This window comes from Eumetopias jubatus, unplaced genomic scaffold (assembly GCF_037043125.1).
Source record: "Eumetopias jubatus isolate StellerSeaLion01/CBP00866 unplaced genomic scaffold, mEumJub1_p1.0 scaffold_16, whole genome shotgun sequence".
Taxonomy (NCBI): Eukaryota; Metazoa; Chordata; class Mammalia; order Carnivora; family Otariidae; genus Eumetopias; species Eumetopias jubatus.
This window is the reverse complement of record NW_028274822.1, coordinates 30,552,027-30,579,602: the sequence shown is the minus strand read 5'-3', so window position 1 is coordinate 30,579,602 and position 27,576 is coordinate 30,552,027. Positions and strand designations below refer to the sequence as shown.

Below are 27,576 nucleotides of genomic sequence, written 5' to 3'. Positions count from 1 at the left end.
GTGTTTTTCAAATGGGAAAATATCTATATGTGACCTCTCCAGAGCTGCATTCTAAACTCAAACTGATGTACAATAGAGCAGTCTTATTTAAAATATAGTACAGATCATTTATTTTGGGAGATTTGTGTATCATACTTCTGATACAAGAAAAAAAATAAATTGATTTCAGTTAAGCTTATGGAAATAAAAATGGTTGTAACTTTATTCTAGCATCTTTTCCCCATTCCTGACTTTAAGTGTTATCCCCACTCGTTTTTTTGGTTTAACTTTTTATACTCCATGCCAAGGATAATTCAGCTAAATATATTTTATGTTTATATATAGATAAGAGTTAGCATATACTTACAGGGTATGATTATAGAGATTATTTTTAAATCAGGACTTTTGATGGTTTATTTAATCACATACTATGTTGACTCAGTCCTCATCATACCCCTATATTTTGATAAGGCAGATAGATATTAACCATATTTCATGATTGAAGAGGCTTTGGTCCCAAAAGATTAAGTAACCTCCTAAAGACAGGTAATTTGGGGGGAAAAAAAGCAATCCATCACAGAAAGGTGCTACAAACTTATCAAAACTGATTTTACAAATATCTTATTCTTCTATCACATAAATTCCAATGTGACTTGGTAGTAAGCCATATAAAGGAAAAAAAGCATTAGCACCCTTTTTATATATAAAATGCACTTCTCCAAACCAATCACCTTGTTTTTCCAGTTGTCCAATCCTCTTTAGAAGTGAACATTTGTGTGTACATGTGAGTACTGTGTACAATAGTCCTACTTTCCACCATTACACCATTAAAATGAGGGCTATTCTAAGTGATGGTTTTGAAGGAAACATGTGAACCACTGATTCTGGTACTTTTGTTTACAAACTGTTACACTATTATGATCAACCAGGTGTTTTATTTATTTTTTTTTAAATATTTTATATATTTATTTGACAGACAGCAAGAGCAGGAACACAAGCAGGGGGAGTGGAAGAGGGAGAAGCAGGCTTCCCACAGAGCAGGGAGCCCGATGTGGGACTCGATCCCAGGACTCCGGGATCATGACCTGAGCTGAAGGCAGCCGCTTAACGACTGTTTTATTGTTTTAAGAGCAAATTGAATATGCGATATAGCTAACTAGTGTGCATGTGTGTAGTGAATATAAATATGTGTCATTTTCACTTTTCTTAATGCTATTTAGTGATATTATAGTGTCTGGGGACCAGGACTAAGAATTACTGCTCTCACAGTTTGATTCCTAATGGGGAGAATGTCAAACTTTCATTATCCACTGACAAAGTTTATTCCTCCTAGTACTTGTAGATGAGCTTAGAAAAAGAAAATACAACTCTAGCAGAAGAGCACACTATCATTTGGGGCCAAGACAGCAGGGATATTTGTTAACACTGCCAATTTTTTTTTTTTTTAACTATTCCTGTAACATAACTGTTCTGTTCTGTATTATATGGACCCAAAGCTTTGGGCTTTTTGGACTCATTGGCTCTTTCATGGCTAGAACTTTAGTACTGCAAGAGTGACTACCAGTATGATCCATTACTCCACTAAAATTTCTGGTACCTAATGCTATGGTCTAGGAAACTAGGTAAGTGCAGTACAACTATGGATGGGTAAAGGAAAATGTACATGGACTTTGACAAGAGATACAAGATTCTCTTTTGAATACCTTTCATAAATAGGGTCCTTTTGGGTTTAAGGTTCATCAGCTCTAGGCTGGGTATATGAAATGCTGCCATAATTGAGTCACTAAGCTTCTCTTGTGGACTAAAGAGATCTAAACTGACTCCACAAATACAAATCAAATCTCTTCAAAGTTCCATTATTGGGCAAGGCTCTGGGATTTCAAAGGCAAAGATGATCATAAAACCAGTGGTGACATTCATGAAAACATGGGGTCTCATGGTGAAGGGATGGGGGCCCCTAACTTACCCTTGAAGAGGTGATACTTGCAATGAGTTCTGAAGCAAGAACATGTGTTAACTAAGCAAAATCAAAAATCGAGGTAAATGTGGAGGTGGAGCCAGGCATAATATTTTAAACTCCTAGATCATTTTGTGAAGGAGCACTGTGCATGGAGGAAAGGCATTGGATTTAGTACAAATTAGTAGTATTAAGGGCAAAGAGAAAGGGGAGAGAGTAAAACCCAAAAAGGCTTAAAAGGTTAACAAAGAGCAGCCCACCTACGGCTTAAAAGGATCTATTCTCCTAAATGCCAGGAAGAGTCTTTACGATAAACTGTATGTTAGTGTCTCCCCAAATTCATATGTTGAACCCCTAAACCCCAATGTGATGGTATTTAGAAGTATTTATTTTTTGGAGGTAATATGTCACGAAGGTGTATCCCTCATGAGTGGAATCAGTGCCCTTAGAAGGGGTCGGGGGCTAGCTCTCTTTCTACAATGTGAGGACAGCAAAAAATGGCCACCTATAAACCAGTAAGAGTGCAATTTACCAAGAAACTGATGATACTGGTACCTTGACCTCAGATGCCCAGAGTCCAGAAACATGTCTGTTATTTAAAGCCACCTAGTCGGTGGTAATTTGTTCTAGTGGCCCAAACTGACTAATACAGTCATTGAAGAATCTTCAGCAGAAAGAAGGGCATGTATGTGTGTATACATACATGTGCATTTGTGTTGTGTGAATATATGTGAAGTTATCAGATTTGGAGACTTTCATTTTAAGATGGAGACCTTTATTCCTGATTTAAACATTTAGAAATAGTTTTTAAGAATTATAACAATCCCTAACTTTGCCAAGAAAGACACTCAGTGGATTAAAAACTGAGCAATACTTGAAGAGGAAGGAAAAGTTGGAATAAAAGCAAAGGAAAAACAGTGAATAGAAAACAAAACAGGGCAAGAATGTATCCAAGTATACCAGTAAATTCAGAAAAGTGAATGACCAGACTGTTCTATTAAAAAGCAAAAACTCTCCTGTAAACCACATATGTAAATAGCAATGGAACATTTGGGAATCTGTACAGGGCCATATCAGAGAAGCAAAAATTAATTTTTACAGCTATGTGCAACAAGTATGAATTTCACAGAAAATGTTGAATGTTAAGCCAGATGCAAAGTAGTACAGATTATATAGTTCCATTTGTAGAAGTATTACAAGATGGTCAAAATCGACTCAAACGTTCAGCAGTGTTTGCTTGTATTCAAGACTGAAGAAAACGAAGGACAAATTTTAGGTTCTAGAGCGGACAGTTATTGGAAGGTGGAATGACAGTGTTTCCAAGATGCTGCCATCTCAGCTATGTATGACATTTGAGTGCCTACTGTGTTGATAAGTTAGTCATTGGGGATTTTGTGGGTATGTTAGGCTTTGAATTAAAAAAAAATTTAAAGGAACTAAAAAACAACGATATATTTCACTCATTTGGCCCAAAGTGAAAAGTGAATTTTAAGTATTGGGCAAGCTATAAAAATTGAGAGGTGACATACACCAATGCGGGATTTAATATGCTTGCTCCAAGGGTAATTTTGTGATTTTCTTTAAAAATGTAGAATTCATATGCATTATGACCTAGCAATTTCTATAAATGAGTATGTAGCCTACAGAAACACTCACATGTGTGCCAAGGAGGGGGTTTATTGCATTATTGTTTATATCGGAGAAAAGTTAGAAATAAGTTGCCCATCTTTAGGAAGTAGTTAAAAATTTTCACTTAGAATTTCATCATCTGTAACTGTATACTAAGACGACTTGGATAGGGGCACCTGGGTGGCTCAGTCGTTAAGCGTCTATCTTCAGCTCAGGTCATGATCCCAGGGTCCTGGGATTGAGTCCCACATTGGGCTCCTTGCTCGGCAGACAGTCTGCTTTTTCACAATGCCTGCTTCTCCCCCCGCTTGTGTGCACACGCTCTTGCACTCTCTGACAAATATAACCTTAAAAAAATAAAAAAATAACTAAAAAGCATATTATATCTTTTCTCCAAATCTGCAATTATGTGAAGGCATAGCAGCTTTTCCTAACGAATATTAATCATTATTTCTGGAGGCAAGGGGATATTCCAAGTGGATGGTTAAAGATTTTATATATTATATATATATGATATATAAAATAAGCTGATATAGATATGCATTATACAATTATAAACTTTTCCCCTATTATTTTAGCTACAGGGCAGGGATAAAGAAAGACTGGAGCAAGGGCTGAATGGATACAGTGCCCTCACTGAGAAAGCAGTTACAGTAATTCAAGAGAGAGGAGCTGTAAGACTTAAGGACAGTGAAAATATATTAGGTCAAGGATAATATGGCTATGAGGAATAAGAAGAGTTAGGTAGGACTACTCCTAGTTTTGGAGTTTGAATTACTAGATGGATAGCAGGGTCATTCACTGACACAGAATACTGCAAGAACAACAATTTTGATAGAGGTCAGATCATGAGTTTAACCTGAAAAGGTCAAAATTGAGATATATCAGGACATCCCAATAGGAAGGTCAAGCTAGCAGTTGGATGTGCAGGTCTAGAGGTCAGGAAACAAGTTGGATATAATTCTTTGTATATATGTTGATATACAAATTTGGACATCAGACATATTAATGCTAATAAACACCATGATAATGGGTGAGACTGTTTAGGAAGTTTTCAAAAGCAGCAGAGGACTGCCTGAAAATAAGTAAAGAACGAGGAGATTAGGACATTGAAGAAAACCAAAGCTTCCCCAAGGTCATCAACAGTATTGGTTGCCCTTAGACCAAATGTTTTTTGGATTTAGAGCATGATGAGTACTTAGTGTTTTGTCCCCCCCCCCACCCCCGCAGGCAAATATTAGTTGTGGAAGCCAGGTTAAAGTAGCTTGAAGAGCTAATAGGAATTTAGAAAGTGGAAACAACTAATAGACAACTCCCAAAAGGGTGATAGCAAAGAGGACAAAGGAGAAGCTCACTGGAAATATAAAACTTGAAAAATTAACATAGATGGGAAAATATATGGAAGTGTAAGGTAACTGCGCCGCTGACCTCATGCTGATAATCGGAGCCCTTGCCCTTCTTAGTCTGTTATGCTCCCACATATCCATTGTTGGGCAGCTTCCTTTAGTTGACTTCGTTCTAATAAAGGGAGGTTTTACTATTCCTAGATGCAGGACATATAGGACCTTAGAAAAAGGAACATGGATTTTTTTTTAAAAAAAGGGCTACTATCTAGCTTCTAAATAAAAACAATGAGGGTTTTTTTTTAAATACATGAAATATTCAGACAGCCAAGGAAGCATGAGGAGTCACTTTCCCTTATGGCGGGTGTGATTCCCGCCTATAACCCCTAACAACTTGGCAAATATGTATGAGCTTCATAGATAGAATGCGTGTCTGGAAAATTGATTCCTGTCATTTCCCATGACCAATAAGAAGATAAAGAAGTTCAAATGGTCCATTATACAAACAGTTGCTTCTATTGGTGTGGTACTTCATAGTTTTCAAACTGATTTTCCACATAGCTAATTTTGCTTCAAAACAGGTGTTTCCTTTTTAAAGAAAAATCTGTAAAATAATGTCTGCCACTAAGAAAACAAAGACTCACTATAAAACATGACTAATCTGGTCTCTTTGCTTCTGACATCTAATCTAGTCCCTTCCCAGCATACAATTTCTATCTGTGCAGGACATACTGTAACGTGAAGTTATAAAAGAAGGTTGTATTTTTTCCCTAGATCAGTCTCTCTCTCTCTTACACACACACACACACACCCCCAGCTTAAATTGCCGAGTCAGGGAAACATTCCATGTTAAAAGAGTATTATCTTTGTCCTAGTGAGGATGCACACTATGAGGCAATCTTTAATCAAAGAAAATTGTAGAACATGGACAGATGTAGGACATGTTCAATTTGATTTTTTACATGAATCTGACAAACGAAATATTTCTAAAGGTCTCTCCCCATGTCCTCATTTCATGCTGAGTAAATACATGCTGATATGGACAACTTTGATGTGAAATGTCGAAGTATTGACCTCTTTATTCTCCAGGAATCATCTTAACATAGTAAAATTACACTAGTTAAATTAAAAGCCTTAAGTAGAATCAGCATTGGCTAATAATAAAGATTCTCTTTGAAGAGAGCATAAATTAGGAGTCACAACATAAATGTTGTGACTTTGGAGTCAAATATAGGTTTGAATTCTAGTTCTATAAATTTCTAAACATATGGTACTGGGTAAGTAGATCTACACAACACTAAAAGATTGGAAATACCTACCAAGAGGTAGACTACACTTCTGAAAGTTTTTCTGAGAATATTTTACACTTGCCATTTTTTTTTAATTGCATGAATTGGGGAAGGTAAGATTAAGTTGTGTTAGCTCTTCTAAGATATGCTTAAAATAATTTTTTCAGTCACAAGTTGCAACCATCAGCCAATTTTTAGGTCATACTAGTATGACTATTTTTTTTGAAGATTCCACTTATTTGAGAGAGAGCCCAAGAGCAGGGGGGAGGGGCAGAAGGAGAGAGAGGGAGAAGCAGACTCCCTGCTGAGCAGGGAGCCAAGGGGCCATCCCAGGACCCCAGTATCATGACCTAAGCCAAAGGCAGATGCTTAGTTGACTGAGCCACCCAGGTTCCCCTTTTATATTATAATTGCTTATGGAAGTGTACTCATTAGGAGCCCACAGAATACTAAAGTCTTTAAAAATAAACTTCTGAAAAAAAGACAGTATTAAAACAAGTCATTTGACTTCATACTAGATTTCCACTTATAACCACTGGGTAAGCAAAAGAAATGTTGAAAAGTGTTTCTGTTGTAGGCAAATGATTTTCCTCAAGGGCATCTATATCTACACAAAATAACAGAATTGGTGCATGTCTCGTTGCTTTGGTTGACCACAGATCAATTTCATCAGCTGAATATAGTCATCACAGATGGTTAACTAGAAGTTTCCATGGTTATGGCACTATCTCACAACTGTATTGAGAGTAATAAGAACATTGTTGTTACATAACATAGTTATGGACTAGATTTTGGGCCAAAGAGTTCTGTATTGGTCTATTTTTAAAAGCCTCTCCCTCCCCTCTTCCCCCCACCTCTTCCCCTTCAGTCTCAAGAAATTTGGGGCAGTTTTAGTGATCTTGTGGGGTGCTTATATTTCAACGACGAGGAGCTTTACATCTTCCAGGAACAGATAAAGAACGCATTTTTTTTTCTCCTAGAAGATTAGGGGTATATTTCTCGATTATCAGAAGTTTAGGATAATCATTAAAGTTTTTCTTTGTATGAGGGGGTCAGACTGCATGGAACGCTTCATCTGTTTGTTAATCACTAGAACCTTCTCCCCTTTGGGTTCCTCATTTCCATAGTGATTCAACCTCTTAGATTCAATCAGGCTTTGTCACAAGCTCTCAGACCTTAATCTGCCACAGTTTGTGTCCTCCTAGCTTTACAAAATCCCACTCTTAGGGTCTCCGCATTATTCTCCTGCTCTCCCACCTTGCCTGCCAGGCCTGAGGCTAGCAGAGTAGTAAAAACCCTACGTCCTCCTCTGATCTTAGCCTTTCTTCCAACCTTCCAACTATAGCTTCAGCCTCTAGTCGGGCATCAGTAGCCACCCGAAGTGCCCACAAAAGAGGCCATCCCACTGCACAGCCATGCATTTCCCCTCTTTGCCATAGTACACTATGCACAGTTCCTCAAACAAGAGCATCAGAGCAGCTGGGGTTTGGGGGGCATCCGCATATGCATGGGGAAGTGTCCTCAAGCATCTACATGGACCACCCCTCCCCACATAGAGGCTTATGGCCAATTTGGGATGTCCCCCAGCGCTACCTCTTTCCAAAAACCCAATTTTTTGATCTCCTGGCTGGCCCCCCCGGTTGTTGGTCCAAAAAATGACCCTTGTCATTGGAGAGCATGGAGAAACCGAGGAAAGAGTCAGAGTATTCCAGATTTGTATGTGGCAATTTTAACAGGCAAGGGAACTTACTGAGACTGAGGTTAGGCTGCGGTAAGATGAATGACTTCCTGCACCTGCTGGCCAGCATCTTGAGAGTTTATATAGAAGCCTTAACTAGGCTCATTCACGGGTACCATGCAGATGGTGTCAATAATACATTTCTCTCTCAAGGCTGCGTCCTTGAAATGTCTCCAGCTGTGGGAATGGTGGGTAAAACATTCCAAGGAGAGGGGCGAGGGTGAGGAGCCCCTTACTGCCCCAGGCAAGTTTTCAGGTCAACCAGAGGTCATGTCCTCTGGATGACCTCCTCCAACAGCAGTACTTAATACTAAGATTTACTTAAGTACTAACAGTACTTAGATTTATGGTATGATTATAGTATGCTATGTTCTATGCTGGGCAGTTCACATCTATTATCTCAACTAATCATCATAGCAGCTTTATGTAGGGACAATTATTATTTTCATTCTTCAGGTGAAGAAATAGAGTCGGATGTGGGAATGTACGCATCTTCCCTAGGTCAAACAGGTGGGAATCACATGGTATTTAAAGCCAGATAAATTAGTGCTTCATATATGAGGTGGTGTGACTAGCTTTTAGTGGTAGAAGTTTCACCTTATATACTATGAATTAATATTATTTATTTGGGTAACTAAAGGAAGATAATTCTCTCTGCAACCACACATACACACACACACACACACACACACACACACAGAGTTCAGAATTGCAGTTGCTGCAGTGTTGCTTGGTTTGTGCCAATGTGAACGTTCTCCCTGCCCACCTCGCTTTTTTTTTTTTTTAACCTCTTCAAGATTTGGTAGGAAGGTACTCTAGCAATGGGAGCACAAGGTCAAATAGTTTTATAAAATTTGTCAAAGTGACAACACTTGGTTCAGGCCAATAGACTGTGACATAAATAAAGAAAACAGACCCTTCAGGGCTGCTCACTTGCCAGTGTCCCTTCCAAAGGCCTATTCCTAATTTCCTACTCAAAATTTTATTAGTGTTTTTCCTAAAGAGGTAGGAGTATTTCTGGATGCCATACCAAGTGAGCTCGCAAGAACTTGACTGTACCTGGAAGTGACTGCCAATCAAATAAATATGTGTGATTACACTCAAATAAAATGTCCCCAAATTATCCTCCTGACATTGTGTATTTATTTGTAAGTTTGTGTGATCTGTCTCCTCCCCTGCCTTGTAATCTCCATGAGGACAGAAACTTTGTCTTGCCCATGGCTAAAGCCCAGGTCCAAAAAGAGTGTCTGGTACACAATAAAGGCTTATTAATTATTTATAAAGAATGAATGGACATAATGAGAATATTAATAGGCAACGCAACCTAAAAGAGTTGGAATTACTCCTAAACCACAGAACTCAACAGAAAAAAATAACTATATTAACTTATATAAACAATGAGTGTCTCATTCGGAAGGGGATTAGTTTATCATATATACAGAGAAAACAGCAAATGTTATTCCAGTTATTTCCAGGAATGATCTAAGTTTAGTCTACTCTGGAGTCAGGAAGGAGGTGCCATAGGCTACAGCTCAAAACCAGTGTGGTCCTGGTGGATGTGTTCCCTTGTTCTTAGCCTGACATCATTAAACTTCCAGTTCTATTAACTCCCTTTGGACTGATTCAATGCCTAACAGGCAACTTTTGTATTTCCATGTAAGGTAGCCGTCATGGAGATGATATGCTGCTCATATCTAGTTTTTTTGATAGAGACTTTACATGGTAAATTGAATCAGGGATTTGTAATCATGATTTGTTCTCCTTTATATAGTTTGGCCACAAGAAAAATGTCCATAATCATACATGCTTTGAGTAATTCCAGGCACAGTGATAGTAATATCATTGCAAGTTAATAAATTGTCATTCTGGTTACTTTGCCATCTTTCTGGGATGGATTCTCTGGGCCTTCAAAAAAGAGCACATAATCTAGGTGGTCTTTTCCTGACAGCTTTCCTTATTACCATTTTTACCTTACAGTTCAATTGACTCCTGCCGAGGAAATTATAATATTCATTTTGTCTTGAGCAGAGTATGAAGCAGTCATATCTATATTCTCTCACAGAACAATTATGAGAAATTGTGTCATCACCTCATTTTTATAGAGGAGGAAAGGTCAGCAACATATGCTAATTTATTCAGGGTTGAAAGGTCAGTAAGTACTTTAAACATTCATTCCTTCAACTTACTGATCAGCTGCTATGAACCAGGCACTGATCTAGATTCTTGGGAGACTTTTGTGACCAAATCAGTTTATGTTCTAGCTAAGGAATACAAATGTAACTATACGGTGAATTAAAAGGTAATATATGTTGTGAGAAAAACAGGAGAGAGTGAGTATAATCAGGAGTTCTGGTGGTGGTTAGTATAAGCCCGACTAAGAAGAGGCATCTGAACCCAAAGGAAAGACTTGAAGTAGGTAATGAAGTTAGCTCTGTGAGTATCCCAGGGAAAGAATGTTCCCAGAAAGGGAAAATCAAGTGCAAAGAGGCCAAGAGGAGAAATTATCTGGCATGTTCCAGAAATAACAAGGGGATTCATGTAGCCGAAATCAAATGAATGGGGAAAAATGGTAAGAAATAAAGTCAGAGGGGCAAGGTATGTTGTTTCTGGGGACTTTTTAGGCCTTTGTCAATATGTTAGCTTTTCCTCTGAGTGAAATAGGGAACTACTGAAGGGTTTTGAATAGAGTGACATAATGTAGATTTTTTTTTTGTAAAGATTATCTTGTCTGCTGTGGTGAAAATAGACTGGGGAGCAGGAAAATAGAAGCAGAGAGACCTCTTAGAAGCTAGAGTAATAATCCAGCCTGGAGATTCTGCTGGTGCATGTCAAGAGAGTAGCAGTACAGTAGTGAGAAACAAGCAGATTTGGGATATATTTTGAGAGTAAAGCCCACGGTATTTCCTGAGGGCATGTTGTATGGACAATGAAAAGATTCAAGGAAGATTGGCAAGTTTTAGGCATGAGCACCCCGAAGGATGGGATTGCCATAGAGATGAGAAAGGCTATAAATAGAAAATTTCTTTTTTTTTGTGGGAAAGAAAACAGAAATCAGTTTTGGACAGGGTACTCTGGGATGTCTATTAGGCATCCAAATGGCAGAGTTGAGAGGGAGCTAGATATACAAATCTGGAATTCAGGAAAGAAATAGGAGGTGGAGATACAGATTTTTGAGTTGTGGCACATAAATAACACCTGAGGCCGTGACACTAAAGGGAATCATCAGGGAAGAATACGTGAATAGAGACAGTAACAGGACCAAGCACTGAGTCTTAGGGTCTCTCCAATATCCAGGAGAAGAGGATGAGCCAGAGCCAGGCCAAGAGTCAGAGAAACTGACACAGTAGTTAGAGGAAAACCAAAAGTGGATGCCAAGTGAAAAAAACAAGTGGATGAAATCTGAGAGTGGTCGACCATATCCAATGCTGCTGGTAGATCAAAATGGATAGAATGAAAATCAACCATTGGATTAGCCCCTAGAGAGTCAAAGCGACTTTGATAAAAGCAATTTCAGTGGAGTGATGGGATTGAGAATCTGGCGAGAGTTGACTGCAGAAAGTAAGAGAAGAGGAATTAGAACTGGTGGTGCAAACAACGCTTTAAGGGGCTTCATAGGTAAGGCAGTGGGGAAATGAGGCAGAAAGTGGTAAAGAAAAATCAGTCAAGAATTTAAAAAAAAATTTTTGTATTTAGGATGCATGAAATAGCAGCATGTTTTTATGATAATCAGAAATGCTCCATGAAAGAGAAAACAATTGTTTGAGTGGGATTCTTCAACAGGAGAGGAGAATGGGATCTACTGAGTGGAAAGTGTGGCACTGGCTTATACAGGAGAATGGATAGTTCATCTAAGGAATATCTAAGTAATAAAATTAGTAGGAGGACCAAGTATGGGTGTAGAGAGGTGGGTAGCTTTGGAAGATTCTTCAGAATGAGATTCTTTGGAAATTTATCTTCTGATTGCTTCAATTTTTCTCAGTAAATAAACAAGCAAGGTCATTGGGAGAGTGTGAAGGGGGAGAAGTTGCTGGTCTAACACCAGGAGTGAGAGAATGAGTAGACAATGACCTGCATGTATGTGCTGGGCTTAACTCAAAGCACATTTGAGATAATACATTTAAAGTGAGACCAGGGAGCATGGTCATGTTCAGTTGACCCAATGCAGTGAGAACAAGCAAACATTTGGGTTTAGCCTGGGTGGTGCTTAGCTTACTACATCAAACATGAGAGAGGAAAGAGATTTGAAATTCTGTGATTATGGAATATAATTTAGGTAAGAGAGAAAAAGGACACCAAAGTCACTCACACATTCTCTAATTCAACAAGTATTTTGAGCATTCCCTGTAAACCATGCACTGTGCTAGGTCCTGTGTGGACAAGGCAGACATGGTCCCTACCATCATTCAGCCTACATTCCACACGTAGAGACAGACAAAAAATAGCACAGTTTTCAATGCAGAATTTGATAAATATCATTAAGGAGAAAAGCCACGTGGTGATGTTGAGAATAAATCTGTATGTTACACATGCACATGCCTGTGTGTGGGTTTATGTGTTGAGCAGTTAATTCAGGTAAGGTGGGAAAAGAAGACCTCTTTGAGGAAGTGATAGGCAAGCAGAGACCTAAAGGATAAAAAAGGAACTGCTAGGTGAAAAGCAGAGGAAAGTTGTTCAAGGTAGACAATGGCATATTGGCAAAAGCTGAAAAGCCAGGAAGAGCTTGCTTGGAAGATTTCAGGAACCTAAAGAAGACTCGTGTGGCTGGAGCACAGTGAACAAAAGGGTGTAGCAGGCTGAGTGGGAAGAAAATCAGCATGAAGGCAGAATTCAATTTCGAATCTATCTGATTCCATAGTAATTTCCTTACTATTCTAACATGTTTGGCATTCCAGAGTCACTAATAAATTTAATTCTTCAATTTCAGTTTTTTCAAGCCTTGATTTCCTTCAAGAATTATACTCTGGCACTTATTCTACCTGGTAATAAACCACCCCCCCCCTTTAAATCTCACGCTATCCCTTCAGTGCTGCTCTGTAGACCATAGTCCTGTGGATTGCTCACTAGAATAATTGGACACATTAATCTATGCTAATGTATAAATGACTCCTAATGGTTACCTCCCCCCTGAGCATTTACATTTTAACAGGGATTTTCTAATGGCACAAAGAAGTGACTCTATTAGTGCACATTTTAGACACTGAGCAGGCCATTTCAGTGTGATTCAAACACACTATTTCTTTAAAATCCTTAGCTTAGGAATTTTGTATTTCACCAGAGATACTGAGAAATGTATACTTAATGTGGTACCTTTCTCCTACACCAGTCTAATCACATCGATATTTTTCATGCTCAGACATTGTGGTGTGATCACAATCATTAGATGTGGTGCTGTCCACAGATGACCTGTCCATATTGTTGATGTACTTCGCCACTTAGGTGAAGCCCTTGTTTTTTTGAACATCCTAAATCATTCAGGAAGATTTAAATCTCCGTATGACATTTTATTTTTTCCTTGTAGAGCTTGTTACAGTCCTTACCAATTGTTCAGAAAGAATATAAATCTTTCAGATGAGTGTATTATGCAGTATTCATGGCCTGTAAGTGAAATTGGAGGTCTAAAACACTAAGAGAGAAAAAGCATTCACCAGCTGAGTCAATTACCAAAGTATGTGTTCCTTGAAGATAGCATATGTAAGTATACCTCGAAACCTGTTGGTCATATGAATTTCTGGACACTATGAGAACTGAATAAATGCATAGACAGGTAGATTAATAAAGTGATAACTGATTCCTGGGTTGTTAAAGTTGTTTTCCTTCTGCAGGAAAAGAAATCCAATGAAACAATTGGATAGGTCCTTAAGGCCAGTTTCCTCTAATCAAATTGTGGGCTGTAATACACAATGACCTCAAGTCATCCTAAATCAATGAGGAAAAAGGACAATTTGACTCTGGATAAAGAGATATGATCAACTCTTACAGATAATGAAATAAAATTAGGCAGTGAAGTTCAATAGGGAACGCATTCCTGCTTATTTTTGTGCACCATTCACTCCCATGCCTTGTACAATGCCCAGATCATGGTAGCTACCCAACAAATATTTGTTAATAAATTAACATTGAATGGAGAAGAAGAAGAGGAGAAAGGGTAAAAAGAGAAAGCAGAAGAAATAATAATTAACATTAGCATATGCTTTTAATTGTTCAAAGAAATGTTCTTCTGGTAACCATTTTAGGTCAAGAAATAGCCATTAACATACATAAGGGATTTCTAGTAAAGACACTAACACACTTTTGATTAATTATTAGTCTAATTGCTCCCGAGGACTCTAAAGTTAACTATAGCAAAATGTAAAAGTGATTAATCCTTTTCTAGAAATGTATTCATTCATCCATTTTTTATTCAATAAATATTTATTGAGCATCTACTATATGTCTGGCATTCTACTGATGTCTAATGAAACACTAGTGAATAATATATTGAAGTTCCTATCCTTATGACACCTTAATTAAACAAATAATTTAAAAATTTATTTAATTATATATCTACAAATGATATTAAGGCAATAGTCAAGGTTCTGAATGAATGTATGAAAGTAGAACGTATTTTATTTTGGGTATTCAAAGGGGGCTCTCTTGAGGAAGCAATATTTAAGCTGAAGCTTGACCAATGTATGACTTACCCAAGCAAAGATGGAGAGTGGAGAGGTAAAGAACATTCAGGGTTAAAATATATGCATAAGTATTCCAAGGTAGAAAGGGGCTTGGGAATTTGTTAATTTAAAGTAAGGTAGGTGTAGTTGAAACTCAAAAGGGGATGGAGTGTGACAAGTCTGTAACCAACAGTAGCAAGATCATGAGAGTCTTCATGCTTAACAACTGGAAGAACTAGCCTAAATTGGAAATGGGGTGTAGCTTAGAATAAGAAGGCAACAGAAGTTATGGAGAGATGAGGACAGGTTCAAGATATTTTTAGGAGGTAGCAACAACAGAGTTCAGTGAATGATTAATATAGACAAGTTGAGATAGGTATCAAGGATTCCTGCTGAGTTTTTTGGCATGTGATCCTAGTGGATAAAGGAGAGTACCATGATAAATAATCCTGAAAGAAGTAAAAGTCTACTAAGGATAATCAGTTATTAGCTAAAGTTGGGGCATGTTTACTTTTATCTTCCTTGGAGCTATCTAAATGTAAAAGTTCAGTGGCCTGTCAATAATATTTGTTTTTATCTCAGGCAAGAGCACAAGACTGTAGATATTTAAACCTTTAGTCCATCCTACAAGATCTTTAAAGACCTGATCTCTGATGAATCTTTTACCTCCCTCTTGCCACTCTGCACATTATATCATTTATTTCATCTTTAGGACTTCTGGTTCCAGACATGCCCCATCTCAGTCACATGTTGTACTATCTTGCTTGCATGCCTGTATTTTTTTGTTCTTCTGGGAATATCCATTCTTCTTTCCTCTTCACTTGCCTAACTCCTATGCACTCTTCAAAGTATGGAGAAGAGTTGCTCTACACGTATTTGTGTCCCTTCAGGTCAAGTGAGATGTTCCCACAGGGTTCTTCTTCTGCACCTTGTGGTATTCTCTTTCATGAACTCATTGCATGATCTTGTTTACTGATTTATCTTCTCCACCTAACTGGGAGTGCTTTGGAAGCACAGCTTGTGTTTTTATCTCGATATATCCATGCATAGCATGGTACCTGGCACATAATAGGTGCTAAATATATGTATGACAAAATTTTACAGGTTTGCAGAAAAAGGAGGCCAAAACAATAGTCTTTGAGGACAGTGAGAGATAATTACTAATTATGTATATGACTTGATCAAAGTTATGATACTCTGTAACTGAGAGGGAACACAAATCCTTCCTGGTTTAGAATTTTCCATCCAGTATCAAATGTCTTATTTGGAGCAATCTATTTGATACTATATCTTGTTTCCATCTGTATAATTTGCCAAGTGAAGTTACCTGGTTTTCGCTGCTCATATGTTTGCCTTCATCTGATCATCAGTAAAAGCATAAACAGAAACAATTCTCAACATATAAAGATATCGATAAATAATTTGGACTAAATACACAGTCCACAAATGAGAACCTGATATTTACATTGTTGGTTTTGAGGAAAGGAACACCATATTCTATTTCAAAAAAAAAATCAACAACTTGATACCTAATTGATATTAAGTTAAAATTATATACAATAAGCTTTTTAATTTTGAGCAAGTTACAGTAAAATTTAAATGATATGGCAAAACCCAAACCATCCTAGGTCATTTTCTCAAGTCTTTGAGAAATCCAGACTTCTCTGAAAAGTCTCCTCAACGGATCCTGAATTTTAGAATGGACAGCAGGAAAGCCAAGAAGGCTTTTTTTTTTTAATTTTATTATGTTATGTTAATCACCATACATTACATCATTAGTTTTTGATGTAGTGTTCCATGATTCATCGTTTGCGTATAACACCCAGTGCTCCATTCAGTACGTGCCCTCTTTAATACCCATCACCAGCTAACTCATCCTCCACCCACCTCCCCTCTAGAACCCTCAGTTTGTTTCTCAGAGTCCATAGTCTCTCATGGTTCATCTCCCACTCCGATTTCCCCCCCTTCATTTTTCCTTTCCTGCTATCTTCTTTTTTTTTTTTTTAGAGGGCTTTTAAAACATATAAGAAACTGTGATCCAAAATCACAGTGAATATAACTTTAAGATAGTGTCACTGAACTCCCTTACCATTCTTTCAAAACCCCTCAGCACTTTGCTTCTTTTTTATAGTAATAACTGACTTCATAGGTAGTATAAATATTTGTGTATTTGTCTGAATTCTTCTTGAGTTGAAAATTCCTTAAGGGCTTGAAATGTGCTATATTAATCTTTTCTTTCTAGAGGACAAGCAGATTGCTTGGCAAAGAGTAGGCATTTACATTTTTTGCCGATTGAATTACATGCAATGGTTATCTCTAATGATTTACTGCTAATTAGAAAATAGCATGTGCGTTTATTACAAAGGGTTGAACATCAGGACTTTGGTCAAAATGTTTCTTCTTATTATTCCATAATTACTTTACCATGGAAAAATCAAACCATACTTAATGTCTAATGCTTAGAGATACTCATTTTAAAGATTAAATTAAAGCTTCAATTTATCCATATTTGGCACCTGATTAAATTAAATTAAGGAACTTAATTTAATTTTTGAGTGAGGTCTTCTCATGAGAGAATAGAATCAATACCTTTCAGTATCCCTTTCATAGGTATCTTCTGTGGATTTGCAGATGCTAGACGCATTGGTTCCTGACATTGAAAATGTTGTCAGTTAATAAGGAAAGCAATTACTCCTCTGGGTAGAACATTCATTGGTACCAGATAATATCCCTAATTCTTGTCAGTAATAAAGGGAATCTAAAGTTCCAGAATTGATGTAGATTTGAAAGAAAAATAATTTTAAGATGAACATAAGGAAGGAAATAAAACTATGCAAATCCTTCAAATATTTCAAAGAAAAACTCTTCCAAAACCTCAGTCAGTAGGATGACAAACAAATCTGCACAGAATTGAAAAAATATTCATTTCTTATATAAATTGTGAAATAAGTTTCCTTAATAGGCATATTCTTCTCTAATTTATATGATTTTCAAAATGTAGTAATATGAATTTCCTCTTGAGGGGTCATTAAATCAGCCAGATGGAGTTATAGTTACATAGCTTGAGCAGATGAAAAGTAAATTATTGAGACTTTTACCTTCCTCAAACAGGATACCAATGGAAAATTATGAACCAATATTTTCATTAGAGAAGACAAGAAATGAAATGATGGGAAAATCGAATTGATAGTAATGAAGTGCTCTGTGTTTCCACTTTCAAACTTCTTCCTCTAAAGCTATTTTATTTATAGCCAGATAAAGGTAGGATTTTAGCTGTCTGTTAGTACAGAATGTCCAGTTAGCTTAATTTCAAATGATGGAGGTACTTCATGGAAATCTAAAGAAATCATCATCATATTCTTCTTATTTCTTCCTCTTGAATGAGCCATTTATAATTTATTCACACATATTGCCCTATTCAAGCCATTAGATGGGAAAGGCTGATGAGCAACGGTAGCTTTTTCAAACACAAACCCATATAAAGCTTAAACGATGATGAAAAGTAATGAAAAACAGAGTGAATTTGTGATATCATAAATGATATATTGTACTGTTAAATTTTCCAACAAGATAAAAGATTCAGAGCTTTTGCCTAGAGATTTCTCCTTTTCTGTAATTCATAGTGGGTTATGCAAAGTCACCAGCATTCCAGAAGCAAGATATTTGGGAAATGGATTTAAATGATTGCTTCTAAAACTTTACAAAGTGATTATTTTCTCTTCAGAAACAAAACTCAACCTCTTCAGGAAGTGCTTTCTGATTAACAATGCATAAATTTCCTGCAGTGAAATCTTACTAATCAGTTCAACTGATGAAGAAGTCTTACTGAATTGTGGGACATTTAAAAATGAGTACATTTTACTCATTTCAGCATAAGTATTCAAGCAAATATCCTATTCCATATAACATTTTATATACACAGTAGGGCCTTGAATTAAAATTGTCTGATGAGCAAAATAAGAATTAGAGGATCATATGCATTGGAAGTGATGCTAGGAGATACTCAGACAAAGGAATAGAGGGTCAGGGATGAGGTATATAGTCAAAATTTCTCACAGTCTGGGCAACCAGGCAACCATGAGGGGTCCAGAACTATGTGTTTCCCTCAATGCTAATTTGTTTCTAGGCAAAGAGTGCTGTAGCAGACTCGGAATTTCCAACTGATCCTTTAGAATAGTTCTTTTGCAGGAGTAAAGCAATGTGAAAGACATCTTTTCTGCTTTGAAAGAGGAAGAAAACTTGTTCCCAATTGCAGTGTTTTTGCATTAAGTACAATAAAAAGAAAATCATATAGGAAGAATGAAACATGGCTGAATATTTGGCTCTAACAATATTTTGACTCTTTGAATCTCAGTTTCCTCATCTACCAGATGAGAATGGTGAACAAAATTATATCTATATCTAAAGTCTTTTCCAGATGCACCATTAACATGGTTAACTAATTCTGCAATAGAAGATCCAGACGCTGGATCCAGACACTAAGTGAACAAATGACCAAATAAGCATGCAATCACATCAGTTACATTATCCAGACCAGAGCTTTTCAAATGCAGGTAGATATCCATTAGTGGATCCTGAAATCAACTTAATGTATTCCAACCATTATTTATCAGGAAGAAATAGAGTAGAATGGAAAATATGAGAATGCACAACAAGAAGTAAGGGCAAATATTGTTTCTTGAAGCTTGTATTATGGTGGCTTATATATTCTATATTTATTTGTATGTGTACTGGGTCATAGTAAGATATATTTCTTATTCTCCATAGACATCAACAGTATTTATCAGCCACTTATTTGAAGTGTCTTTATTTGGGCTAAAGGAGAAAAGAGGCTTATACTCACCAATAGTGGGATCATGATAATCAGGGAACTGATGACTAATAAACTGCATTGTCATTGCTGAAAAAAAAATAAATTTAATTTAATAATAAACTGTATTGTCATTGCTGAAAAAAATAAATTTAATTTAATAAAAATACACTGATTCATCAATAAGTTATTCTCCAATGTAATTCATCGGTCTCTCAATAAGATCTAGTGACTTATTTCTCTGAGTGACTAATTTAATTATGCAACATGAACCACCAAATGAGAAAATTCTAGAGGAGAAAAAGTGTTAACTAGAAGGACAATAATGTCAGATACTTCTCTGGAATAAATATGTCAAAATTTTTAGTGTATTTTAATAAAAATTGCATTGTAGTAAAAATAAAGCTCTAGACATAATGAGAATATAAAGTAGCTGTAGGATCCTTCTTGGCTTGCGGTGGTGTAACAGTTGGTATTGGTTGGGAAGATCTTTTAACTAAAGGTCCTATACGTATTCTGGGACTTACTTATCTTCCTCATCTTTAAAATAAGGAGATAATCTCTGAGGTCTCTATTATTTATAAAGGTACATGATTATATGAGTTTTTATCGTCAGCCAGCTTTTTAGTTAAAATAATTTGTCACTTTTATTTTGCCTGATCCATGCTATTCAGGTCCTTTTATTAGTTTTCATTACTTTTGGGGGGTATCTCTCCAAATTCTCCACATTCTTTTCAAATCAATAATTTTATAAAACATTTATAATGTTTCTGTTATCGTTTCTTCATATAAATGTCCATTATTAGGAGACAAATGGAATGCTGAAGTAAAGCAACAAAACTTGGAAAAAGAATTTGTACATAGTAGTTCTCTTCCTTTCCTCCCTCCTTCTCTCTGTGCGTGTGCGTGTGCGTGTGCGTGTGCGTGTGTGTGTGTGGAGAAACAGACAGACAGACAGACAAAGACTCCCTGATCATACTTTAGTTAGCCTCCCCTGAGTCTTCCTCTCCACCAAATCCTCACCTAGGTCCCTGCCCTTGCTACACCCGCCTAGCCCAGTGGTAGCAAGAATCCTGCTAAGTCAGGTTGGTGAGAATCTCCCACCCTTGGTAGCCGATCCCCTTGGCCTGCCTTTTAAGTCTGACAAGAATTCCCTTACTCCTGATGGCTCCTGTTAGTAATTTTCCATCCCCCAATGCCCATCCCCACTCCTAGCCTATAAATTCCCACTTTTCCTTGTTGTATTTACAGTTGAGTCCAGGTCTATAATGAATTCTCTTTTACCTCACTGCAATAGTTCCTGAATAAAATCTGTTTTTACCTTTTTACTGTCCAGCTCTGGCCTCCTTTAACAATGTGTTCATGTTTCAGCAAATGTTTGAAACAGGGAAGACAGTTAAATTCAACAAACCTGTACAAGGCACTAGTCTAACCCTGATGAGAAATGCAAAGAAACAGAACCTGACCCAGTGAAAAAGAATTTCTGTTTACACTTTGATAGTGTTTACTTCCTGTCTTTGCATTGACAAAGGAAGCCTCCGTATGAAAGTATTACTCAATTTGACAGTTTAGGGCAAATTTTTGAGATGCAAATTAACATTTCTTACAGAGGGCTTTAGGAGTTAGAATATTTCAGGTAAACAAACTGAAAGCAACATGTTTATTAAGTAGATATCAAGGAGAATTTGGAAAACGTTTTTTGTGAGTTTTTAAAAGAACATTCTCCTCTGTCTCTTACTGCCTGTCTGGTTTAGTTCCAGCTAGAGTACAGAGGTTGGGGGCCTGGCCTCCCATTGAATACTTGGTGTGGCTAATCAGTCAACTAAATTTCAACGACAACTCAGACTTGGTAACTTTAGAACTAAAATGAGGAGATTCTCCACTCTACTCAAGGCAAAAAGATATACACCTATTCACTATGTGACAAGAGCCTCATCATCCATCTTATGATAATCAGTTATCTAGGCTAAAATCTTAAAGATGTCTTTGGACATTTTCCCTCTCATATCTTCCATCTAGTCTTCGTGAATTTTCATTTTACCTCCAAAATATCTTTCAAATATGTCTTAATTCTTTCTGATATTACTGTAGTTTAGAATCTTATATTTTAAATCCCTATTGCCTTAGACTCAAAATTGATTTCTCTGTAGCTATTTCCTTTACTTTCCATTAACTTTCACATGACACCAGTCATCTTTTTTTAAAAAATCTGGTTATTCATATGTCAGCAACTATTAGGATAAAGAGTAATGTGTCCTTCATGGGCCCATCATATCTCTTCAGGCTTGACTTCCACCACTGCCCAACTAGCTACACTGTGTTCTCAGAATTATGGAAGGAACGACTTTCTACCCATGGGCATGCCTTTATCCTGTAGCATAGCACAGCTTCAGCTTCTCCTTCATTTTTCTATCATACTAAGAAAGGCTCTCCTTGACGAAACCTTCATCAGGCTTCTCTGAAGCCTCCTTCTAAACCAGGCCATGACCTTCAGGCATCCGTGCTCATCTCTGCTTTGCCAAGTTTTAGCAGGAATCCTACTAAGTCAGTTTGGAGAGAATTCTCCACACTTCATATATGGTCACCTTGATATCTGATCAAGTTCCTCATCTCCAAGCCCCACGATTACTTTGGACTACCTTCAGCAAGAATTTTATTAAGTTTATTCCACCAGAATCCTTCTTACCCTTTTAGTGCTTTTCCATCCACTGACCCCCAACTTGCTCCTTGGCTATACATTCCCACTTGTCCCTGTATTTGGAATTGAGCCCAGTTCTAGACTGTGGGAGTTCTCTTTCCCCTACTGCAGTATTTCCTGAGTAAAATCTATTTTTACCACTTTACTATCCAGCTTTGTTTTTCTTTAACAATGTTAATAATATCCCCACTCAAATGTCATACTATTCCATCAACACATTTAAATTCTTCACCGACAAGGAGCCAGTACATGATAGTCCTAGAAGTTTGCAAGAAGCATTAGAAAACACTGTGTATAACAAGGGGCTGGGTTAATTTCTGTAAACCTAGGAAAGAATTCTGTAGGTGAAGAAGTTTGGAACAAATTTAAGGAAGAATATATAAGCATTTTAAGAACTGATAGATATATTTGATACAACACTTGAGAATCACAAAACCAGTATCAGAAATAAATAAATCAGTCAAAGATTTACTTCTTACACATATATATTTAGCATATATTTAGATGATGGAGTTTGTGCTTTCAGGGAAATCTGCTGCTCATTGTATAATTGAAAAAGCCCTTCAATTCTCAAATCCTTTGACCTACCACTGAGACAGAACCAAAGAAGAGAGAGCCAGCTGAGCTTTGTTCCAGAACTTCAAAAGATAATTTTAGAAAGATTGATTTGTAAAAGTTTCTTTTGTGTTTTACAAAGTGGATGCCTGATGAGATATCTGAGAGCCAGTTCCCCTTGCAGAGAAGATATGTAAAACAAACAATTTTTGAAAAATCTCTCCTAAATACATGTCAAATTCAATGTTGGAGATAACTAATCTGCTAAATATCTATCGATTGTACTGGGGACTAAATTTTATTTATTTTATGATATACAGGTTAACTCCCTTAAAATCTGAGGATTCTACTTTGTTTTGTCAAAGAACCATTCTGTCAGAAACCCAGTAATAGCTCCCCCTTTCTCTTTGGAGGTTTCATTGTATTGATTTTATAATATCTGAATTCATTGGTTTTTAAGTATCTAATGAAAATGAAGGTATGTCTCCTTCCCAAAATACAAATTCTTATACACACATGTACACGATATTGAGAGATATTGTCCTAGCAAATAACCATAAATGTCAGAAATCAGTCTTTTGCTTAAAAAGAGGACAATCATAAAAACTGTGATTTAAGAGCTTCTGAGAACCCCAAACTCAAATCTGCCTCTCCAGAATTCCTAATATTCAACATAGATATCCATATCTTACTCTGCATTTTTGTTTGTTTGTTTGTTTTAAGTATTCCTTGATGAGTAGTATACAAAATTCCTAAACTTGAGTGTGAACCAGCTTGATGGATCAGTTAACAAAATCTACCTGGCAATCATGAACTAATTATAGTCAGGATATTCAGGAAGACACAGGAAAGGAGGGCAAGATATTACTAGACATAAATTTCACAAATATTATCCTGGACTTATTCTGTCCGTGGCTTTCCTGTTCTGTAAAAAATAACAAGAGTCATTTTGGAAAATTTTGAAGAGGAGCAAGCTCACATTTTCCGTACACTTTAGAAAAGCTGCTACATCAATAGATTCAGAACATTTTTCAGGGTTTACAAAAAAAAAATATAGTCGTTCAATAATGAGAGAGGTTTGTTGGCTTTTTTTGGGGGGTATGTAATGTATGTATGTATTTGAAATAGTTAAGGAATGTTCTACAAAGTACTGAAACTCTGGATGATATAAGGATGGGTCTATTGTATTCAGAGATTCACTCAGAGTCAAAATCCTTGCCAGTGCACATTTAGCAGTTCTTGTCTCAGAGACAGTATTACTGAACTCAGCAGTATGTGGATATTAGCCAGGAATAAGAATGCTGAGGAAGAAATGAGAAGGGATGATGGGAGGCAAGCAAGCACAAAAATTGGTTGGATCCCATTAGGTAACTTAGAGCCCTTGATCCAAAGAGACTTATGTGTATGAATCAAGTAAATACTGATATTGGACTACAGAATCTCTGTATCAAAGGGAGCCATCAGGGTGTTTATCATTTCTTTTTATGAAGGCTATTGATTTGTATATGCTAATTTTAAACTCTCTGCCTTCCTAAAGTATTTTATTATTTGAGCTATTTTTATCATGACATTTTAGGAGTTTCTATCATATCATCTACAAATAGAAACAGTTTCCAATTTTTGTTTCATAATTTATCTTGTTAATACTCACTGGTTAATTCATCCATCCATGATAGTTTTAGATAACAGTGCAGACAGGGATCATCTTTGACTTTTTCTTGATTCAGTGGGAATAACTTTTATTTTTTATTTTTTTTAAATTTTATTTTATTATGTTATGTTAGTCACCATACAATACATCACCAGTTTTTGATGCAGAGATCCATGATTCATTGTTTTCATACAACCCCCAGTCCTCCATGCAGTACGTGCCCTCCTTAATACCCATCACCAGGCTAACCCATCCCCCCACCCCCCTCCCCTCTAGAACCCTCAGTTTGTTTCTCAAGGTCCATAGCCTCTCATGGTTCATCTCTCCTTCTGATTTCCACCCCCTTCCTTTTTCCCTTCCTTCTCCTAATTTCCTCCACGCTATTCCTTACGTTCCACAAATAAGTGAAACCATATCATAATTGACTTTTTCTGCTTGACTTATTTCACTTACCATAATCTCCTCCAGTCCCATCCATGTTCATATAAAAGTTGGGTATTCATCCATTCTGATGGCTGAGTAATATTCCATTGTATATATGGATGACATCTTCTTTATTCATTCATCTGTTGAAGGGCATCTTGGCTCTTTCCACAGTTTGGCTATGGTGGACATTGCTGCTATGAACATTGGGATGCATGAGGCCCTTCTTTTCACTAAATCTGTGTCTTTGGGGTAAATACCCAGGAGTACAATTGCTGGGTCATAGGGTAGCTCTATTTTTAATTCTTTGAGGAATCACCACACTGTTTTCCAAAGTGACTGTACCAACTTGCATTCCCACCAACAGTATAAGAGGGTTCCCCTTTCTCCACAACCACTCCAACATTTGTTGTTTCTTGCCTTGTCAATTTTTGCCATTCTAATTGGTGTAAGGTGGTATCTCAATGTGGTTTTGATTTGAATTTCTCTGATGGCTAATGATGAACATTTTTTCATGTGTTTGTTAGCCATTTTTATGTCTTCTTTGGAGAAGTGTGTTCATGTCTTCTGCCCATTTTTTGACTTGATGTTTTGTTTTTTGGGTGTTGAGTTTGAGAAGTTCTTTATAGATCTTGGATATCAGCCCTTTATCTGTAGTGTCATTTGCAAATATCTTCTCCCATTCTGTGGGTTGCCTCTTTGCTTTGTTGACTGTCTCCTTTGCTGTGCAGAAGCTTTTATCTTGATGAAGTCCCAAAAGTTCATTTTTGCTTTTGTTTCACTAGCTGTTGCTGTATCTTGAAAGAAGTTGCTGTGGCTGATGTCAAAGAGGTTACTGCCTATGTTCTCCTCTAGGATTTTGATGGATTCCTGTCTCATATTGAGGTCTTTCATCCATTTTGAGTTTATCTTTGTGTATGGTGTGAGAGAATGGTCAAGTGTCATTCTTCTGTATATAGCTGTCCAATTTTCCCAGCACCATTTATTGAGGAGACTGCCTTTTTTCCATTGCATGTTTTTTTTCCGGCTTTGTCAAAGATTATTTGACCGTAGAGTTGAGGGTCCATATCTGGACTCTCTATTCTGTTCCATTGGTCTATATATCTGTTTTTGTGCTAGTATCTGTCTTGGTGATCACTGCTTTGTAATATAGCTTGAAATCAGGCAATGTGATGTCCCAAGCTTTGTTTTTCTTTTTCAGTATTTCTTTGGTGATTTGGGGTCTTTTCTGATTCCATATAAATTTTAGGATTGTTTGTTCCAGCACTTTGAAAAATGTCATTGGAATTTTGATTGGGATGGCATTGAAGGTATAGATTGCTCTGGGTAGCATAGACATTTTAACAATGTTTATTCTTCCGATCCATGAGCATGGAATATTTTTCCATATTTTTGTGTCTTCTTCAATTTCTTTCATAAGTGTTCTGTACTTCCTAGAGTATAGATCCTTTACCTCTTTGGTTAGGTTTATTCCGAGGTATCTTATGGTTTTTGGTGCTATTGTAAATGGAATTGATTCTCTAATTTCTCTTTCTATAGTTGCATTGCTACCGATTTCTGTGCATTGATTTTGTATCCTGCCACATTACTGAATTGCTGTATGAGTTCTAGTAATTTGGGGGTGGAGTCTTTTGGGTTTTCCACATAAAGTATCATGTTATCTGCAAAGAGAGAGAATTTGACTTCTTCTTTGCCAATTTGAATATCTTTTATTTCTTTTTGTTGTCTGATTGCTGTTGCTAGGACTTCTAGTACTGTGTTGAACAATAGTGGTGAGAGTGGGCATCCTTGACGTGTTCCCTTAAGGGAACGCTCTCAGCTTTTCCCCATTGAGGATGATATTTGCAGTGGGCTTTTCATAGATGGATTTTATGAACTTGAGGAATGTTCCCTCTAACCCTATACTCTGAAGAGTTTTAATCAGGAAAGGATGCTGTATTTTGTCAAATGCTTTTTCTGCATCAATTGAGAGGACCATATGTTTCTTCTCTCTCCTCTTATTAATGTGTCCTATCACATTGATTGATTAGTGAATGTTGAACTACCCTTGCATCCCAGGGATAAATCCCGCTGGGTAGTGGTGGATGATCCTTTTAATGTATTGTTGGATCCTATTAGCTAGGATTTTGTTGAGGATTTTGGAATCCATATTCATCAGGAATATCGGTCTGAAATTCTCCTTTTTGATGGGGTCTTTATCTGGTTTGGGGATTAAGGTAATGTTGGCCTCATAGAATGAGACTGGAAGCTTTCCTTCTGTTTCTATTTTTTGAAACAGCTTCAGGAGAATAGGTATTATTTCTTCTTTGAAAGTTTGGTAGAATTTCCCAGGGAATCCATCAGGCCCTGGACTCTGGATTTTGGGAGGTTTTTGATCACTGCTTCAATCTCGTTACTGGTTATTGGCCTATTCAGGTTGTCAATTTCTTCCTGTTTCAGTCTTGGGAGTTTATAGGTTTCCAGAAAGACATCCATTTCTTCCAGGTTTCTCAGTTTATTGGCATATAGTTGTTGATAATAATTTCTAATAATTGTTTCTATTTCCTTGGTGTTAGTCATGATCTCTCCCCTTTCATTCATAATTTTATTGATTTGGGTCCTTTCTCTTTTCTTTTGGATAAGTCTGGCCAGTGGTTTATCGATCTTATTAATTCTTTCAAAGAACCAGCTTCTAGTTTTGGTGATCTGATATTGTGTTTCTGGTTTCTAATTCATTGATCTTTACTCTAATCTTAATTATTACTCTTCTAATGTGTGGCTTAGGCATCGTTTGTTGCTTTTTCTCTAGTTCTTTAAGGTGTAGAGTTAGTTGGTGAATTCAGGGTTTTTCTATTTTTTTGAGTGAGGCTTGGAT

The 27,576-nt window shown here is 36.9% G+C and overlaps 1 protein-coding gene across 1 annotated transcript in view; it reads right to left on the bottom strand.

Annotated features, from left to right (window-relative positions):
* The window catches only part of RIT2 (Ras like without CAAX 2), a 388,510-nt gene that overhangs the window by 289,675 nt on the left and 71,259 nt on the right, over positions 1-27,576 (bottom strand). The window contains exon 2 of the mRNA XM_028098362.2: positions 19,429-19,485. Coding sequence (XP_027954163.1) covers positions 19,429-19,485 — 57 coding nt within the window. The remainder of the gene's footprint in view (positions 1-19,428; positions 19,486-27,576) is intronic.